Source organism: Brassica napus, chromosome C9 (assembly GCF_020379485.1).
Source record: "Brassica napus cultivar Da-Ae chromosome C9, Da-Ae, whole genome shotgun sequence".
NCBI classification, from domain to species: Eukaryota; Viridiplantae; Streptophyta; class Magnoliopsida; order Brassicales; family Brassicaceae; genus Brassica; species Brassica napus.
The window spans coordinates 5,362,086-5,381,805 of NC_063452.1; the positions used below are offsets into that span (position 1 = coordinate 5,362,086).

General features: G+C 37.0%; 5 protein-coding genes and 1 non-coding gene across 6 annotated transcripts; 5 read left to right on the top strand and 1 right to left on the bottom strand.

Moving 5' to 3' along the window:
- Positions 1-1,144: 1,144 nt before the first annotated feature.
- Positions 1,145-4,671, top strand: LOC125593332 (cyclin-A2-3-like). The gene is made up of 11 exons (XM_048769823.1): positions 1,145-1,384; positions 2,120-2,414; positions 2,506-2,707; positions 2,812-2,948; positions 3,045-3,137; positions 3,212-3,345; positions 3,432-3,507; positions 3,582-3,692; positions 3,789-3,938; positions 4,039-4,173; positions 4,265-4,671. Exons 2-11 carry the CDS (start codon positions 2,196-2,198, stop codon positions 4,316-4,318), a joined length of 1,311 nt encoding a protein of 436 aa, XP_048625780.1. The 5' UTR covers positions 1,145-1,384; positions 2,120-2,195; the 3' UTR covers positions 4,319-4,671.
- A 792-nt stretch (positions 4,672-5,463) lies between these two features.
- Positions 5,464-6,557, top strand: LOC106407633. The gene is made up of 2 exons (XM_013848507.3): positions 5,464-5,740; positions 5,829-6,557. The coding sequence occupies exons 1-2, from the start codon at positions 5,578-5,580 to the stop codon at positions 6,239-6,241; spliced, it is 576 nt and encodes a 191-aa protein (XP_013703961.2). The 5' UTR covers positions 5,464-5,577; the 3' UTR covers positions 6,242-6,557.
- Positions 6,558-8,893: 2,336 nt separating this feature from the next.
- LOC106409490 lies at positions 8,894-9,830 on the bottom strand. The gene is made up of 2 exons (XM_013850123.3): positions 9,613-9,830; positions 8,894-9,281 (listed from the first exon to the last, which is right to left on the bottom strand). The coding sequence occupies exons 1-2, from the start codon at positions 9,754-9,756 to the stop codon at positions 9,144-9,146; spliced, it is 282 nt and encodes a 93-aa protein (XP_013705577.1). The 5' UTR covers positions 9,757-9,830; the 3' UTR covers positions 8,894-9,143.
- Positions 9,831-12,870: 3,040 nt separating this feature from the next.
- On the top strand, positions 12,871-15,160 carry LOC106410440 (probable inactive purple acid phosphatase 29). Its single transcript, XM_013850933.3, has 3 exons — positions 12,871-13,247; positions 13,430-13,827; positions 14,601-15,160. The coding sequence occupies exons 1-3, from the start codon at positions 12,968-12,970 to the stop codon at positions 15,063-15,065; spliced, it is 1,143 nt and encodes a 380-aa protein (XP_013706387.1). The 5' UTR covers positions 12,871-12,967; the 3' UTR covers positions 15,066-15,160.
- Positions 15,161-15,256: 96 nt separating this feature from the next.
- On the top strand, positions 15,257-15,328 carry TRNAT-UGU. Its single transcript has one exon. It is a non-coding gene; the product is annotated as a tRNA-Thr (tRNA).
- Positions 15,329-16,237: 909 nt separating this feature from the next.
- LOC111208137 (RNA-binding protein 25-like) lies at positions 16,238-17,617 on the top strand. The gene has a single exon (XM_022706897.1). It carries the CDS (start codon positions 16,238-16,240, stop codon positions 17,615-17,617), a length of 1,380 nt encoding a protein of 459 aa, XP_022562618.1.
- Positions 17,618-19,720: the final 2,103 nt, after the last annotated feature.

A 19,720-nucleotide genomic window follows, 5' to 3' on the forward strand; every position in this document is an offset into this window, starting at 1 on the left:
GCCATTATGAAACTTTAGAGTACTAAGTCAAATAAAATAATACTGTAAGACTTTTATTGATCGACAAGTAACTAACCAAGTTTTGAATTCAAAATTCGCAAGGCTCTCTGCTTATCTATAGTCACATGCTGTAACCAATTTCAAAATAAATTATCATTGTCTCATCATTCGATAAAAAGAGGTATCGAAAAAAATATCGTTGACTCATCATACACCCTACTTACATTTTTGGTTTGTCCAATACTTTTGCTTTGAACTTTCAAATTCAAAATACATCCTTTTATTTTAATAAGTTGAGAGTTATACATAGGTCAATATGTCTATAGTTTGAATCGGTAATCGATGACAGCAAACATTTCATATTAATATATTTTTTTTCAAAATTATCAACAAAATTTTGAATATAAGAAAAACAAACTTTAGGTTAAAGATTGGTTCATTAGTGTTAGATGTATTCTTCTAACATTTTAATTGCTACTGTTTTCTTCCTACAGTTTTTCCTTGCTTTCTTTAATTTAAACTCCTATTCTATGTGTTTCAAAAAAAAAAAAAAAAAAACTCCTATTACATATCAGTACATCACTAGCAACAAAGTATCGATTGACAAGGCAACATCAAGAAAATTATAAAGAGGAAGAAGACGATCAAGGATGGCCTGGTGGAAACAACATCTCTGCGAGCATTTAACATCCAACCAATCGCAATCAAGTTTTCTCCTTGTTGGGCCTTCTCATTTGGACTCTTATTAAATTAAATTTTCCTAATTAAGAGTTTTACTTCAAAGGTGAAAAAGAAAAGAAAAACACTTTAACCCAAAAAAAAACAAAAAGTAAAAACAAAAAGCTGTATTAATTAATGGCTAGGGGAAGGATTCTTCTAGCTCGGATGCTTCTCATTAATTAGCAAACGGTGAATTAATGGCACATATGCCCACTGTACGTGTGAAGATGATTAATGTGGGCATTATAATCATAGTTAGTATAGACAAGTACTACTAAATAGAAACTTTTAATTACCCACATCTCACGGAGAAATCAAACCAAATCTATGTTTAAATCCCCCACTGAATTACAATTAATTAACCACTAATTAAAATATGTTCCTTTTTCTATTTCCCCCATACCCATATGTTAGGGTCAACAGGTCAAATACATTAAAACATTATCGTTTAATGTCGTCAGTAAAGTTTTATTTCTTTTTTTTTTAAATAATTTCTAAAAATGTGACTTCTTTATCGTTTAAACCCACACCAGTAGTGCTACGTCTCGTTCACTAACCAAAGACACTCTTTCCCCAAGGGCGGAGCGGATTCACCATCTCGATCTGCCCCCCACCCTCCAAGCTCCTTCTTTTCCTGAAGGGTTTTCTTCCCGGAGCTTCGCAGGTCCAAATCTCAATCCTTTTCACTTAACTTTTTCATAGAAAGATTTGAACTTTGTGCTCATGCTTGTTCATCCGCGTACCTGCATTGTGTTTGTGTTTGAGCCGCTGCTTTTCCGACGAGTTTTGTCTTGTGGGTTTCTTAATTAACACGTGAAGACACAAAAAAAAGGAAGAGAATTTGAGTTCTGTCGATAAGAGTTTTTGTAGATGTTTGAGGTCTGACTCATGGTTTTGCAAAGGTTTCTAGCGATCTATTCGTTTTCATGAGAAAGTGTGATTGCATCTTCTTATGGATGATATTTTATTAAAACCCAACAAAGAAAGAAACAGCATTTAGATTCACCAAGATTGGTTTTTCCTAATATATGTTTTTTTCCAAATTGGGGGAGATATTTTCCGTAGATTTAGCTATAAAGTTTGTATTATCTCTATATTACTGTTTTGCATTGTTGGGTAAGGAAATCAAATAATTTGATTCTACTACCCACTGGATCTTACTAGAGTTTAATAAAGTTTTAAGCTTTCAACTTGAAAAATGTATCTCTCTGTGATATTCTTGTTTCAACGGACCAATTCCATTGGAAAGTTTCCAAATAAAATAACCTCCATGATAATCATATGGTGATGCATATATATATGCATTGTTGCAGATGAGCAATCTATATCCCCTGTATAGTGATCTCTCTCTATTGCCTTAGCCATTGATCTTTATGTTCTTTTGACTTCATTTTCACAGATCGGAGGAAGATGATGCAGTCCTGAAACAGCAAGACTTTCAAGGCTCTGTGTCTTCTTCTTGTGGGATTTTAAACATGGGGAAGGAAAATGTTGTCTCTCGTCCTCTCACTCGTGCCTTTGCGTCTGCTTTGCGCGCTTCTGAAGCGGCTTCTACTACACATAATCAACAGAGAGCAAACACAAAAAGACCAGCCTCGGAGGATTTGAACGTCACTGCGCCACCCAATAAGAGGAAGAAGCGAGCTGTTCTTGGGGATATCTCAAACGTTAGCTTCAATGCAGCTCAACTTGAGGTTGTTAAAACTGCATCATGTTAATAATGTTTGTGAAAGATCTTTTGAAGTGAAACATGCATCTCCTGAACATGCGTGTTTACCATTTCAGGCTAGAGACATCAAGCAGGTAAAGAAGAGTCAGGGGTTGGCATCTTGTGTTACTTCAGAAGTCACAGATCTTCAGTCCGGGACCAATGCAAAAGCTGAAGTTGTATCAGTGACAGCAGGAAACACAAATGACACAGCTGATAACTGTATCGAGAAACACAAATTGCCTCCTAGACCTCTTGGGAGATCATCAGCTTCTATAGGTGATCCAAGAAACACAAATCTTCATGTGATTTTAGCTCCCCCTTGTTGAATGGTCTTTGATGATTAAATAAACTTTTTTTTTCTTTTTTGCAAATGGTTACAGTTGAGAAAAGTGGTGTTATTGGTAGTTCAACTGCACTGGATCTCCCAAAATTCACAGACATTGATTCTGATGACAAGGATCCTTTATTGTGCTGCCTCTACGCCCCTGAAATCTACCACAATTTGCGTGTTTCAGAGGTAATAATCAGATCTTATAGTCTTTTAAGAAACTTGGTAAGCCTAAGCATTCAAAGTTTGATTCTTTGTGGCTTCTCTGTCACTTTCTCCTAGCAGCTTAAACGCAGACCTGTTCCTGACTTTATGGAGAGGATACAGAAGGACGTCACACAGTCAATGCGTGGGATTCTGGTTGATTGGCTCGTGGAGGTTAGTCTTTAGTTCTGATGCTAAGTTTTGCATCTTCTTTGCAGATTCTGACAAAAGTCTCATCTCACTCACAGGTCTCTGAGGAATACACACTTGTACCTGACTCTCTTTACCTCACAGTGTATCTCATAGACTGGTTCCTCCATGGAAACTACCTGGAAAGACAGAGACTTCAACTCCTCGGCATCACTTGCATGCTTATTGCCTCGTAGGTTCCTCCTCTCCAATTTCTATTTTAAATCTCGTCTTAGATGCAAACTAAACTTTAAACTTATTTTTCTTCAAACTTTACAGGAAGTATGAGGAAATCTCTGCGCCGCGCATTGAAGAGTTCTGCTTCATCACAGATAACACCTACACAAGAGATCAGGTACACCGAGACTGCTCTCTTAACACCTCAAAAAGAATGAAACTGTGCAATGTACTAATAGTTGTGATGTGCAGGTCCTGGAGATGGAGAACCAAGTACTTGCGCATTTTAGCTTTCAAATATACACTCCCACTCCAAAAACGTTCCTTAGGAGATTTCTCAGAGCAGCTCAAGCCTCTTACCTGGTAATGCATTTTTGCAATTCACTCATCTATCTGTTCTTACTACAAACTGTATTAGAAAGACTGAGAATTTATCATTGTTTTGATTGCTCTCTGCAGAGACCGCGCCTTGAACTCGAGTGTCTAGCCAGCTACTTAACGGAGTTGACGTTGATAGACTATCATTTTTTGAAGTTTCTTCCTTCAGTCATTGCTGCTTCAGCGGTTTTTCTTGCCAAGTGGACATTGGACCAATCAAACCACCCATGGGTCTGTTAATGTTGCTTCTCTCTTTCTCTATTTCCAGACACAGTTTAGTTCCACAAATCTTGGATCTTTAACTTCTTTTTGTTTCCCTTTTCCCTCACAGAATCCAACACTTGAGCACTACACAACGTACAAAGCGTCAGATCTCAAAGCATCTGTTTATGCCTTACAAGATCTGCAGCTTAACACCAAAGGTTGCCCTTTGAGCGCTATACGCATGAAGTATAGGCAAGAGAAGGTATATTTACACCTAAACCACATACTAAACCGGTTTGGTTTGGTTTGAATTCGGTTTTCTCGATACTCATGAGACCTTTTTGGATTTGCAGTTCAAATCTGTGGCGGTTCTTATGTCTCCAAAACTACTTGACACGCTATTCTGAAGGGCTAAACCGAACGGTTCAGCTCCTAACCGATAAAAGATCTCTGTGACATTGATGGTCCGGTTCGACTTCATTCATCTGTTACTCTTTTTGTTCATAAAACAGCTCCCACAGTCCCACTCATCTAATACCTGATTAGAATTTGGTTTAGCTTGGTTTAGTTTGATCTGAGGTTTGGTTCTTCCAAACACCAGACCTGGTTTAATCTAATCGGTAGCAAGAGGTTATTTTAGTTGTATCGAGAATGTACATTTTCTCCCATCTTGAGGCGCAATGTAAAAACAGTTTCGGGAATTTCATACTATTTATGTATTTTCCGATGAGGTAGTTTAATTATTTACATCATTTTATTACTTCTTGCTTTTATATATGTTACTTTTTATGTCATATTGAAACCACCTTAACTAAACCCTTTTGCTCAATAGTGCGAAGAGTGAGCATGGGAATTTGTGGGATATAAACAATTTATTAAAAACTTTATTTTTTCTTACAATTTGAAGACTATATAATTTCTGTATAAATTAAATATTTTTTTAACTGACAAAACGAATGTTTCATTAGAATATGCCAATTAAGAAGTAATCTGAAATCAATTATTATCTGCATACATTTTGAAATTTTCATACAGACTATTGGAATCTTTACACTTGCCATAGTACATGTTTTAGGAATATATCATAATATGCTTTTTTCAAACAATTGAAACGGTATTTCTTTGACTTTACCCATATTTTTTCTTAATGAAATCGAGCTATTGGTATGTCATTTGAAGAGGCCTACGAGGTCAGACTTGGCATATCTTACCTTTGAAACATAATAAGGCTAGTAGCCAAAGAAGATCCTATTAAATGCAAAAAAAAAAAAAAAATCAACCTATATATTTGATAAATCAATTTTCATGTGATTTTAGTACATAATGATGTGATTGGTGAAGAATCAGCAGCCAATATTATGTAAATAAAACATTTAATACTATTATATTTATTCTTTTCAATGGTATTTAATAGAGAATATTCCGTTATGGAATTAACAGAATTGTCCAAAATACCCATAGAAGGTTCAACGAATTTCGCATTCTCCATACGCGTTGGGTCCCACCTGTGACGTCACTCCCTCCCTATAAAACCCAACCCATCTGCAACCTATCTTCTCGGTTTAAGACGCCAAAGAAACAAATAAAAAACACTTTTTCTCTCTTCTCCAACGAATCCTGCCAAAAAAAAAAAATCAAAAACAAACTTGAACAAAAGCCCCTAACAATGGTGGTGGCCGTTGATGCTAACGAGAAGAAAAGTGGAAGCAGTCTTAAGTTTCTGTGCAGTTACGGCGGCAAAATCCTCCCTCGTTCCACCGACGGGAAGCTCCGTTACGTCGGAGGTCACACCAGAGTCCTCTCCGTCGATCGTTCCATCTCTTTCGAAGGTTCGTCTCCATCTTCGTTTCGAATCACTTCAATCTCTGTTTACAATCCAATCCAATCGATTTTGATTTTTTTTTTTTTTTCTCACAGAGCTCACGAAGAAACTATTTGAATTCTGCGGATACTCCGTCGATCTCCGATGTCAGTTACCTAACGGCGATCTCGAGACTCTAATCTCCGTCAAATCGGACGAGGAGCTAGCGAACATCGTCGAATTGTACAATCGCGTCTCAGGATCCAAAATCAAAGCCGTTTTATCGCCTCCTCGTAGTCAAAAATCGCCGTCGTCTTCAAGCGGTGGCGGCGGCGATCGATCTCCGAACTCTCCGTTCTCCGTCACGCTTTCCCCGCCGAACTCGCCGCCGTTAGCGTACGGGAGGTATCTGCAGTCTCGGTATTGTCTACCTCCCACGGATCTCGCTAGAAGATTCCATCAGAGATCCGGAGAATCGTATTGCTACGCGTGTCGTGTTCACAAAGGCTCTAGACTCATCTGGCATTGACGGATACTGGAATATACGATACAAAGAAGGAAATTAAAATAAATTCGGGAAAATGCGAAATTAAGAAATTGAAATTTTTACGATGTGTTTGTTTTGAGAAGAGAGAATTAATTTTTTCCTTTTCCATTAATGGTGGGAGACGTGACCAGCGGTGAAATTATAATTTAGACGGAGAACGTGACGGAAATTTTTGACCGTTACGAACCGTTAAGAGTTGCAGTTACCACGTGTTTGCACGTACGACGTTGGTTTTATATACGTGGTACGTGGCGAACAATGAGAGATTTTAGCGTGTCACTGTGCGAGATTTACACGCGTGTAGGCTAGTGGATTGGTTAGTTCAGCACATATCAGCGTTGTTTAATTTTTTTTTTTACTTAACGAGGTTTATTTTTGTCTTGGGCTTTTTGGCTTCTTTGATAATGACAGAAGTAATTATGTTATTGTTTCAATTTTTTAGTCACACTTGAGAAAAAAAAGAAAATAGTTGAATATTTTATTTATTATCGTTTTAGCTTTTTATATGCATTGAACATCATTAAATTTTACGTTTATCTCTAATTAATATATTTTTATTTGATTATCTTATATATTAAAACATAATTCACGACTTTGATTGTTTTTTAAAAAATAGATCTAATGGACTTATTCTTAAAAATCATGTTGCATTTGTCGATGTTAACTTTTAAAATTATAAAGATTTTTTTTAAATAACAAAAATTATATTATCTAACATTGATTAATATTTACTACCTTAAACCAATGAGAACAAATTTTAAACTATATAGTTTATTTTAAAAAATTAAACAAAAACTAAATGTTTAATTATTTACTCGAAAAAATAAATCTATGAAGCGAAAAATTTAATTTCTTAAAAACTTTATAAATTTGTGAAATGTTACAATATATTTGAATATGACAATAAAACAATATTTGACTAATTCTTATATATATAGTTACGATTTTAATAATGAAATAATAATCCGAAAAAAAATAAAATATATATATATAGAAGAAGATACAAATACATGTGAAATTTAAAACAATCTATTCAAAGAAAAAAATATAAAGTAAACTTATTATGTTCTAAAAATTGATAGACATATATATATATATTATAATATATATCAATTTAGAATTGAAAACGAAATCTAGTAATAATTAAAACACATGAGTAAAATTAGAAAAAGTTATCACATAAATATATTATATGATATTTAAAATGAGATAAATTTTAAACTTTAAATTAATATAAGGGAATAGTATTAATTTTATTAATTAATCAGAGCACACGAGAAAGAAAACATTGTAACGGCGATTTTAGTTGACTTCAGAGTTCCCTGCAACTTGGGAACGAGACAGGCTGAAGGCTAAAGAATGGAGAGTTTGGTGAGCAACTTGTCCCACTCTTACTTTATAATTGAAAACTTGAACCACACAAAAGAAATACTCCCTCAGGAAAAGTTTCTGAAAGTAAAATGTTTTAGATCTTTTTTTTATTCCACAAAGATATATTTTCTATATTTTTAAGATATTTTTTTATATTTTTGAAAAACATTAATTGAAAATATTTGATTTGATTAAATTTCATCGGTAAAAAGTTATTAGAAAGTGTATAATAAAATAAAAAAAATAAACTAAATTATAAACATTTATTAAATTCTTAATAAGCGTAAATACTCTATAAAATTTTACTTTTTGGAACAGAGGAAAGTATAAATTATTGTTGTTCAATAATAATAAGAGAATGACCTTTGGAGTAAGAGCAGTACCACACATATCTCCTTGTTTCTTTTAAACTAATTACAACTTTTGTTTTTTTTGTTGAAAAATCAACCACACAGTACACGAAATTGGGCTCCTTTTCAATGTAAAGGCGCACAAAAAGACTCAACTTCTGCCAATACATTTTTTTTTGGGCAAACTAATTATTTTACAGCATTAATACCAGTCAACTTTAACATTTTCAAGGTAAAAAATAAACATCATGAAACCAAGACAATTAATAATACTTTACTAAAATCTGAGGCCAAAACGTTTCAACTTGTTCCCACCTTCCAAATTCAGAATCCCAGTTGTTTTGGTAGTTAAATTTTGAAGGAGTTATAAAATTTAGAGATTCTATTGTTATTGATTTATGTATTCTTACAATCTTGTTAAAATCATTTGTTATTGATTTATGGACTTTTGAATTCTATATAAAATCTTTTGTTATTCAAAAAGTTTAGTTTTTATTAATTTTTTAATTTTACTAAACTCTCTTGTTATTGGAACATAAATTCTCTTTAGTTTTACTCATAACACTCAACTTTATAAATATCATCTATACTCATAAGATTCTTAGAATCTATGTAACAAAAAACACAAATATACAAACACAAAAAGTTGTGTATTACATTTTTGTTGTCATGTGAAAGATAATTGTAAAAATAAATTTAAAGATAAAAAATTATTAAAGATAACATAATCAAGAATCATGAAAAAATCATGAAAAAATCATAGAGTCGACCTTAGAAAACTTTAAACAAAAATCAAACAAGACAAATTCAAATATTAAAAAAAAAATTATTTTAACATCAAATAACTATATTTCTTGAAATAAAAAAAAATTAAGTATTTTTATTGAAAGATAAATCTGGAAAGAAAAACATATATGGAAATTCATGCTATTAAATCATAATCAATGACAATTTATGCAATACATATGGCAAGAATTCATCAAATCTACTTAACTCTTCAAAATCTTTGAACTTTAATAATTTTCAGATTCCACGCAAAATTCATTTCCAATAACGCCCCTTAGAAAAATGAATCCTCCAAATCAAAAGCTAACGCCATCATTAAACTTCTTTTTTACTCCATTTGTTGTGGAGGTTGTTACTTAACCGGTTTCTTGCTCGAATTATTCACCATCTGATTCCTCTCCATTGTCTGCATCATGGTCATCATCTGCTTCATCATCGTCTTCTTCTTGTTGGTTTTCGACTACTGGTTTTCCAATCACCGGTAAGCTAGGACTCATTTTTCTTATCTCGTTGCACTGCACCAAACCAAGACAACAAGAGTTTACTCAAAACTTACTTTACCATTCACAAGATCAAACATAGAAACTGACAATCCATCTCCCCTTTCATCTCCCAAGTCTATGATCAGACAATCTAATATATGTACATACAAACCTCAGATGAATGAGGTCGTTAATCTTCTAGTAAATAGTGTTTGAAAACATGTTTCTTATCATCTGCTTTGTTAGTTACCAACAAACCCACATTCATCAAATTCGAAGTCAAACCCAAAAGATTAATCCTTTATTACGTTTCCAGTTATAAGCTGAAACTCCAATGAAAGAATACAGAGAAGAGAAGATAAACCTTTTCTTCCAACTCAGCTTCTTCCATAGCCAGCAGAATCTCATCGCTCTGAGGCTGAGGCCACTGTATAGGTAGCAGATGCGACGCCGGTATCGTCTTCGTCGATGACGGGAACTGACTCATCAACGTCGGAAACTGTAACATTACTCTCTCTCTCTCTCTCTCTCTCTCTCTCTCTCTCTATCTCTCTATCTAAAAATCGAAGGTCAAAAAACAATCATAATAAAAACGCTGCGTATTTGTTATGAAGGACTCGGCCTTTAGTTAAGTTATTGGGCTTTCACCCACGTAGCCTATTAAAACGAATTAATTGGCCCAACATATTGTTTGTCTACTGTACATAAAGAACTTATGTGAAAGCCACACACACACAAAACAGTGAAAGTACTTGTCATAAGTATTTAGTGGTAGATCTGGTGGGGATTTTGCTTTAGATATTGTAGAAGACTTGTTTATAAAGCGAAGGCCCATTTGGCCCACTCTATCTTTTATTGGTTGGGGGAAATTTTTTAAATTAATTTCTTTTTTTTTCCTAAAAGTTCAGGAAATACTAGAGCAAGTTTATCGGGGAGATTAAGAGAGAATATCAGCTATTGAAAGAAAATTTAAAATAATAAAAATGAAAGTGCAATCTGTGGCTAAATCTATGTGTTCGAGTGCATATAGAATATGTATGAGCATAAAGTAAAAGAACACATAGAGATTTGTTAACGGGGTTCGTTTCCTACATCCCCGGGACCACGTCCAAAAACCATTCACTAGAAAAGACCGCAACCTATAATTGCTATATGGTATCCAGCACACACTTGTGCCTACCACTCTTATCTAGATTACACTGGTTTAGAGCAACTACTACGTACTCAATGTCTTTTTCGACGAGTATAGTTCTCTATAAATAAACCACCAACAGATCTCATCATCTGTCTGGTGGGACGACGCCACACACCTATGTGCCTCTCTCAAGAATACCCTGGGCGCATGCCTTTTCCTTTGACGGTCTCCTGGTATTTATCTAATTGTCAAAACCCTAAACCTAGGACTTTAAGCAATCTTTCTTTTTTCTTCTCTTAAGAATAAGAAAATTCTTCCTCATCTTAAATATACTATTTAAGATGTTTACCCAACTCAATAGTCACGTCTTGGCTCGTATAAATCGAGCCCATGTTGTCTACTTATGTATTTCAGTAGTCGTTTCACAGCTTAGCTTCTTGAATAACTTCATGTACCACTTCTTGTACCACTTCCTGTACTACCACGTCTTTTGGCATATATCATGATCACTTCTTATAGCTTCTCGAACGAGTCAGCATTGCATCTTCAAAAAAAAGCATGTGATATGTTAAGAAAAGTTCTCACTAGCTAGCGAACCTTTCAGGTTGTAACAATTGTCACCAAATTGTTGGCTTAAATTTTCTTAGAAAGGAAAAATTATTTTATCATTTAAAACCTTTTTTTTTATTTCTCTTAGAAACTTTAATAGTTTCTTGGCGATGAGGCTGCCCTTATCCATTGTTTACAACTCGCATGTCATTCATTTTCACTGTTGTTTAACTCCGGTCTCTAATCCTAATATAAAAAAGTTTGATCATATTTTGTTTACCTTGTCAAGTCACGTAGCATGTGGAGATGGATATGAACAATAGTCAATAATATAAGGAAGCAAATTATATAAAACATTGACTAAGAATCTTGCAAGAAAAAGTTCGGTGAATAGTTGTAAAGCCTTACATTGTGTTGAAAAACTTAGGGTAAAATGAAAAAGCATCAAATATTGACTATGAATCTTGCAAGAAAATGTTAACTAAATAGTTGTAAAGGCTGTACATTGTGTAGAAAAACTTAGGTAAATTGAAAAGCATCCCATTATTATTTACAAAAGGCCGAACACAACTTTAAAAAGCTTTACTCTTTATACCTTTTTTCCACACCCCATTTCCTGTGAGAATGAAACTTAGCATGCGGGAATATAACTATACGGCTTTGCTTCTGAAAACAACGACACAAAACTTCTCTTTATATGACTCACACATTTATACAAGTCTTTGAATCTGTGTACGTATATCTATCTATGTTACAGTATATATATGTTGGTTGACACCAGTTTGAAAATATAATAAGCAATATGTTTCTTGCTTTAGATCTTCCTCAAAATCTTGTGTTCTTGATCTTGGTTTGTCTCGGTGAGAGTGAAGATGATGATGATGGAAGCTCTTGTCCTGGTTAAGTCACGTTGAGGTCATCTACTCCATTGATGAAGCTAAGTGGGGAATAAGCATTCCTGGTCCGAATTGACTTCACTTTTAAATCTTATTACATATGTCTTTTATAATAACTCAATGTTGTTAGTTAAAGTTGGTATGTTTTAATCACTTACGTGTGTGTTTAACTCACTGAATGTACGGTAGCATTTTTATCATAAAGTAATTAAAGACTTATGCTTTGGAATATAAGATTTCACATGAATTTAAATATGTCTAGCTAGAGATTACATTATAGACAACAAGTTTCCAACATGTTTTCAAAGAATTTTCTTTAAGTGTTCATAACTAAAACGAGCTTCCGAGAGTTTTCAAGAACTTATGATTTTAATTCCGAAGCAGAAAATGGACATTTGCCAAAGTTTTATACTACCTGATTGCTAAATGCATAGAAAAGTAGATGTACAAGGCCTCCTTGAGGTTCTTTCTTTTTGTTTCTTTTAAGTTGGGTTGCTGTCTATTTCTTATATCTCTATAAATTGTTGTTTAACAGAGAATGGTATAAAATATTAAACATTAATACCAAAAAAAAAGAGTTGTTTAACAGCAACATTGTTAAATCTTCAGAAAATGGTAAGCTTAACATTTTACCCAAAAAACTAGATGTATATATGAAATAATGAAGAGAAGAAACCCCAAAAACAACATGAAGTCCTCATCATACACCTCTCGCGGTGGCATTGGAGAAATCACTAATCAAACACATGAGCCGTTTTTCAAAAAAAAAAAAAAAAAACATGACCCGTACTACAATACCATCAAAGATCACTGAATACCAAGAAAATCAAGAATCTCAAATCGATTTTTTCTTCTCTCTAACGAATAAGACCTTCCTTGTTTTATTCTGAATGTAGATTGCTACATTTGTGTGAAGCAACGACCACACTACGTGAATGACTCATTGATTATAATAATACTTTTTAATCACGGCCAAAATAATTCCTTAAGAAAAATACAAAACATATAAATTAAAGAAAATATTCAATTTCATGGTCCCTTCGTTTTTGTCTTCTTCCGACACACAATTTGCTTAAGACATTTATGTACTAGACTGCAAACCAAATCTACTTAATTGAATTTCTTGGTGTACTGTAATAATGGCGGACAAGACCAGAAGAACGACCCTGTTCTTCGTGTTCTTGCTCTCTCTCTTCCTCGCTCTGGTTCCGACATCGTCACACCGTCCCAAACTCAGGTTCGGTCGGAACGGCGAGTTCAAGATTCTCCAAGTTGCCGATATGCACTTCGCAAACGGCGCAACTACTCGCTGTCTCGATGTTCTTCCCACCCAGAAAGCTCACTGCTCCGACCTCAACACCACCGTCTTCATGACGCGTGTCATCGCCGCCGAGAAACCTGACCTCATCGTCTTCACCGGTAAAAATCCAAACTCTAAATAAAAAAAAACCCAAACTTTAAACTAAAAATCCGAACTTTAAATTCAAAAACCCAAACTTTAAACTAAAAATCCAAACTTTAAATTAAAGAACCCAAACTGTTCTCGTTCTGATGATGATGATAGAAAGTGACTGTCTTTTGGGTCTCGTGTTCATTCTCAGGTGATAATATATTTGGGTTTGATGTTAAGGACCCTGTGAAGTCAATGAACGCTGCTTTTGCTCCAGCGATTGCCTCTAAGATCCCATGGGTTGCTATATTAGGAAACCATGATCAAGAATCTACTTTGACACGACAAGAACTCATGAAACACATCGTGAAGCTTCCCAACACTTTGTCTCAAGTGAACCCTCCTGAGGCTGCTCATTACATTGATGGGTTTGGTAACTACAATCTCCAGATCCGTGGAGCTGCTGAGTCCAGTCTACAGAACAAATCTGTTCTCAATCTTTATTTTCTGGACAGTGGAGATTACTCTAGTGTTCCTTACATGGAAGGTTATGATTGGGTCAAGACTTCTCAGCAGTTTTGGTTTGAGAGAACTTCAAAACGTCTCCAGGTATACCATCAACAATGAACAATCAAATCATCTCTGTCTCGTTTAGAGCATGTGCAACAAGGAATCCTTAGATCGAATCCATAGAAAAGAAATATTAAAATATTGGTGTGGGGAACAAATTTTGTAAGGATCAATCCGAAAAATCCTAACATAAGGATTGATCCTAGGTGCTTTTCGTTACTGTGTCGTGGGCCCCACGATACGTGGCGGTCCATGATTGATCCGTTTTTAATTTTTTTTTTTAATTAAACGAAAAAGAAAAAAAAACTAATAAAATTATTAAAATTTAACATTGGAAATCGAGCTCTCCAGGTCCACCATTGCAGGTGCCCTTAGCCCTGTGGATTCAAATAAAACCAAACCAAAGAAATTCTGTTTTTGGTTCACTTTCGGTTTGGTTCAAAAAGCTTTTCAAAATCAATTCGGTTTAACGAACCAGTTAACCGAACAATTATATTTTTTTAAGGAAATTATACCAAAACTAATCCCGTTTATATCGAAAATGGATCCATGTTAACTAATAATCAATTAAACTTAGCCAAATTAAACGATTTTAACCCAAAAAATACCCGATTTTAATCGATTTAACCGAATTTTCATATTTCCAAAGACATAATTCGGTTATTTCGGTTTTGAAATTGGAAACCAAAATTAACCGAAATATTATTTGGTTAATTTCAGAGTTATTTTTTAAAACTTTGGTTAACCGAAAACCAAAAACTCAGGCCTAGTCTCATTGATCTCTAACCCTTCGGTTTTGATGATGATTGCAGAGGGTGTACAACGCAGAGCCTAATCCTCAGCAAGGTACAGCTCCAGGACTAGCTTACTTCCACATTCCATTACCAGAGTTTTGGAGTTTCGACTCAAAGAACGCGACAAAAGGAGTGAGACAAGAAGGTACATACTCAGCTTCCACAAACTCTGGTTTCTTCACGACATTGGTAACTAGAGGAGATGTGAAGTCAGTGTTTGTGGGTCACGACCATGTCAACGACTTTTGCGGTAAGCTCAAAGGTTTGAACTTATGCTATGGTGGTGGGTTTGGTTACCATGCGTATGGTAAAGCTGGTTGGGAAAGGAGAGCTAGAGTTGTGGTTGCTGAGTTGAATAAGAAGAGGGCAGATGTGAAAACGATTAGGACATGGAAGAGGCTTGATGATCAGCATCTCTCTGTTATTGATGCTCAGGTTCTTTGGACCAGTTCTGTGAACGGATCAGTTGCTCCTCGTTTATGACTATATGTGGTTTGTATGTTTCATCTGAGTACAATGTTTTGAGTTTGGTAGAAACTGTTTTGGTTTCATATTAGTTTGATGCAACTTTGGTTTGATTCGTTTTAGTTAGACATTTAACTTAAGTAACCTTTGATCATCTCAGCTTTACATTTATAATTTAGAAAAATACAATTGCAAATGTTTATCAAGTGGCCCGTATAGCTCAGTGGTAGAGCGTCAGTCTTGTAAACTGAAGGTCCGTAGTTCGATCCTGCGTGTGGGCACTTTTTAAAATTTTCATTGTTCCTAGTTCTTGCCAAACGACGTCGTCTAACAGTGCTCAACTCTGCCGTTTTGACATTAGAACTGAAAAGGCCCAAAAATGAAACACATGCTGCTAGACCGTCCTCTGGTTTCTTCATATTTGTATCAATCTATGGGTAAATATAAGTATATTTTGTGATTGTATAAACTATTTGAATGTGTACTTGTCATGATGCTTCACTTATATCTCCTGCTTCCATCTGTTAGTTTATTTAATACTAGGTGTCTTTCTGCACCATGTGCGGTAAAAAAATTTAAAATATTTTTTAACAGATAAATATAAATTATATTTTAAATAAAATTTTATTAATATTTTAAATTTTCTTTTTCATATCAATATTTTAATATAAATTTGATTTAATTAAACATAAAAATATATTTAAGAATATGCATGTATATATTTGAAATTATAATCTTAGATAGATACTCTTAAGTTTTTCTCCCAGGCGACTTTCCCGAGACAGTATCAACCAACCAGGTTTCAGCCCCCAGTTTCTAAAACAAGCCGGTTTATTACTATTTTTGGAAAAAACCACTACTGTAATACCGCTTGAAAGCTGAGACGTCGGGTTCCAGCCACCGGCTCAGGTCGGAAAGGCAGCCGACAACACTCCCATGCTTGCGTGAACGGGATTCCGTCTCACAAGCTCAATGAAGACCACAAAATATAAGACCTGCAACCCGACAACAAACCACATAAAAGCTCTGCTCAAGAAATTAAAGTCGCTTAAAGCTCTAGTTTAGATTCTTCTGCCATTTAAACTACTAAAGCACGACTGTACAACCGCCAAGCCTCGGAAGTCTTTAAGGTAATAAGACAAACAGGGTAACACTACCTCAACAACTGCATTCAAAGCGCTGAAGACAAAATGGATAACAGAAGAATTTCTGCAACAGCAAAAGGAAAAAGTATTGCTCAGGAAACCTATCAACCCCCAAGAAAAGAAAGAGTGCAAGTCCAAGCCCCCAAGAATGAATATCTCCTGCAGAAACACTCCCTCACTTTAATAGGACGAGTTACCAACCCTAGCTCCCAAAAAGTCCGAAACCTCTTGCCATACTTCACAGAGAAATGGAGCACGGAGTCGCGTCCTGTCGGCTCGGATCTGGGACAAGGAATGTTTCAATTCCAATTCGAGAGAGAAGAAGACCTTCTCAAGGTTCTAGAGAAGCGACCATACAACTATGCAAGATGGATGGTCATTGTCCAGAGATGGGAACCTACCACATCCCCTGAGTTTCCATCACTCATCCCATTCTGGATCAAAGTACAAGGAGTGCCAGTTCACCTATGGACTGAGGAGACAATCAACACTGTGGGAAGAAATATAGGGGTGTATGAAGATGCGGAAATCTCCTCCCTCAACTTCCGAATGAGAGTCCATATAAATGGGCGTCTCCCTCTCATAACAAGCTCCATCATTGAGTACCCCAATGGAGATGAAGTGGTAGCAAAGCTAGTATATGAGAACTTAGAAAGACACTGCTCAAAATGCTTCAGACTCGACCACGAACTGCGAGACTGCCTTCAAGCAAAAGCAGAAAAGAAAGAGCGACTAAAGGAAACAGAAAGATATGAAGAGACCCATCTTCGGACAGACAGCTCTCCAAGACGTCGGGAAAGAGAAGCTCAGCATGTACCACGCCCTGACACTGACAGAGACAGGCGAACCATCCCGGAGAACTCCAGGCACTTTGGAAATGGACGTGATAGCCATAAAGAAGACTGGAACACACGAAATCCTAGGATCCAGAACGAGATTGAGCGCCACCGCTCTGAAGTGAAACAAACTCACTGGCACATACAACAATATCAGGCTCGCCACCAATCAAACTCGCGAGAATTCTCGAGAGCAAGAACTTCCCACACCTCGGTGTACAGAGAAGTAAGCAAACAAGGCAGACCCAGATCAAACTCACCCACCAGGGAGTATACTCGGGACAAGACCCCATCAAAACAACGAGAGGAAAGAGGAGGGTCCCGAGCTGAGTCAAGCGACTCAAAGGAGCCACTTAGAAACTCGGATAGAGGGATTCCTCTCCGTAGTACTCAGATGGAGCTACCTAGAGAAGCAGTGGAGGAAGCTATTGGGGAAATACGTGATGTTATGATACAATACACATCATGTGCAGACCCGACAGAAAGCACAGCTAGTAAAGAACGCTTCAGGCAAGCGGAGGAACAAGGGCAAGTGGAAGAGACAGCGGTCATAATGGTGAGGGCTTCTCTAGCCACACAGCCAACATAGACCGATGGAACAGAAACACTAATTAGCCCAGCGAGAATCCCAGCGCTGCTAAGATTGGGACCAGCGACAACACCTCCTGATGATCAGAACCAGCAAGACGCCCAACAACAAATTAAGGCAGCTACTCGAAGAAGACCTGGAAGACCACCAGGGAGCAGAAAAATGCAGAGCAGCCCCAACACGCTAGTTGGAGCAAACTCCCGAAAACGCAAGGTACAACAAGCAAAACCTCCCTCTTGCAGAATAAAAGTCTTGACGACGCAGGACCAAGACCCCTCAGCGAAAGGAGCTAAAAACAGAGCAGGAAGCTCCAAAGTAAAGAGAGGTCAGCATGGATCATCATTGGATTCGGATCAACCACTCTGTAATTTGATCTCGGCAACAACGAAGAGGAAGAAAACGGATTTTCAGAATCCGTTAACTCCCGTTCCTTAAAGATATTGAGCTGGAACTGTCAAGGTTTGGGGAATCCCTGGACAGTTCAACGACTCCGGGAACTGAAGAAAAGCACAGACCCGGACATTATCTTCCTTATGGAAACAAAAAAAACCCCAATGACTTCGTTCTAGACAAACTAGATCTTCTCGGCTATGAGTTCTATGATCTCGTCCCGCCAATAGGACATGGAGCAGGTGGTTTAGCACTCCTCTGGAAGCAGGAAATACAACTTGAAGTCCTTGAGGCCAATGCCAACCTACTGGACACGATCATAGAGTACGAAGGCAAGAAATTCTTTGCCTCCTTCGTTTATGGAGACACTGACAGGAACCGCCGAAAACAATTATGGGATCACCTAGTTCTCACAGCGGATCTCCGAGACTCACCATGGTTCATCACTGGAGACTTCAACGACTTAGTCAGCAACGACGAAAAGGATGGAGGACCAGAACGACCAGAAGGATCTTTCTCTGATATGCGAACCTTCCTAGCAGAAGGCGACCTCTTTGATCTTCAGCACACTGGCGATTGTCTGTCTTGGAAAGGCCAACGTGGTGTACATTATGTTAGATGCAGATTGGATCGAGCAGCTGCAAACACTAGCTGGGCTGAGAGATTTCCAACGGCTCGATGTGTCTACCTCCCTTATGAGAGCTCGGACCACAAACCCCTCTTGTCAATCTTTGAGCCGGCAAGGAAGAGACGCCGTGGTCTATTTAGATACGACCGGAGACTAAAAGACAATCCTGAAGCCACCGAACTTATCAGAACTACCTGGCACTCAGCGGGAAATAAAACCGTCGCGGAGAGGATAGGTTTGGTGCGCGGAGCAATCTCCAAGTGGAACAAAACCAAACAGAACAATAGTCGAATCCTTATAGAGCAGAAGAGAGAAGAACTGGAGGAAGCACAGACAAGTACAGTGAATGACGTAGGCCTGATCAATAAGATTTCTGAGGATCTAAAGGCAGCGTACAAAGCGGAAGAAGCTTACTGGAGGCAACGTGGCCGACTACTATGGTTGAAGCTAGGAGACCGCAGCTCCGGCTTTTTCCATGCTACAACGAAGAAGAGGAAAAGAGCAAATGACTTCTCTGTCATAGAAGATCCCGATGGCACACCTGTCTATACTGAAGAGAAGATATCAGAGGTGGTGATCCAGTATTTCCAAAACTTATTCAAGAGTACACCAGGAGAACGCGAGGAAATAGTGCAGAGAGCATTAAAGCATGTGATCACCCAGGAAGAGAACGACCACCCAAGCTCAATCCCATCGGCTGCGGAAATCAAAAATGCGGTCTTCTCCATCCATGCAGACAAAGCCCCGGGCCCGGATGGCTTCTCCGCCGGTTTCTTCCACTCCAATTGGGACTCCATTGGGCTGGACATTATCTCAGAGATCCAAAGCTTCTTTGAAACAGGAAAACTGCCACCGAAAAGCAACGAAACTCTCGTCCGTCTCATTCCAAAGATCAAAAGCCCTCAGACAGTGGCGGAGTATAGACCGATAGCGCTATGTAATGTGTACTATAAAATCATCTCAAAGATTTTGACCAAGCTCATTCAGCCACTCCTCTCCTCTATTATATCCGAAAACCAGTCCGCGTTCGTGCCGGGGAGAGCAATCTCGGATAATGTGCTAATCACCCATGAAGTGCTCCATTT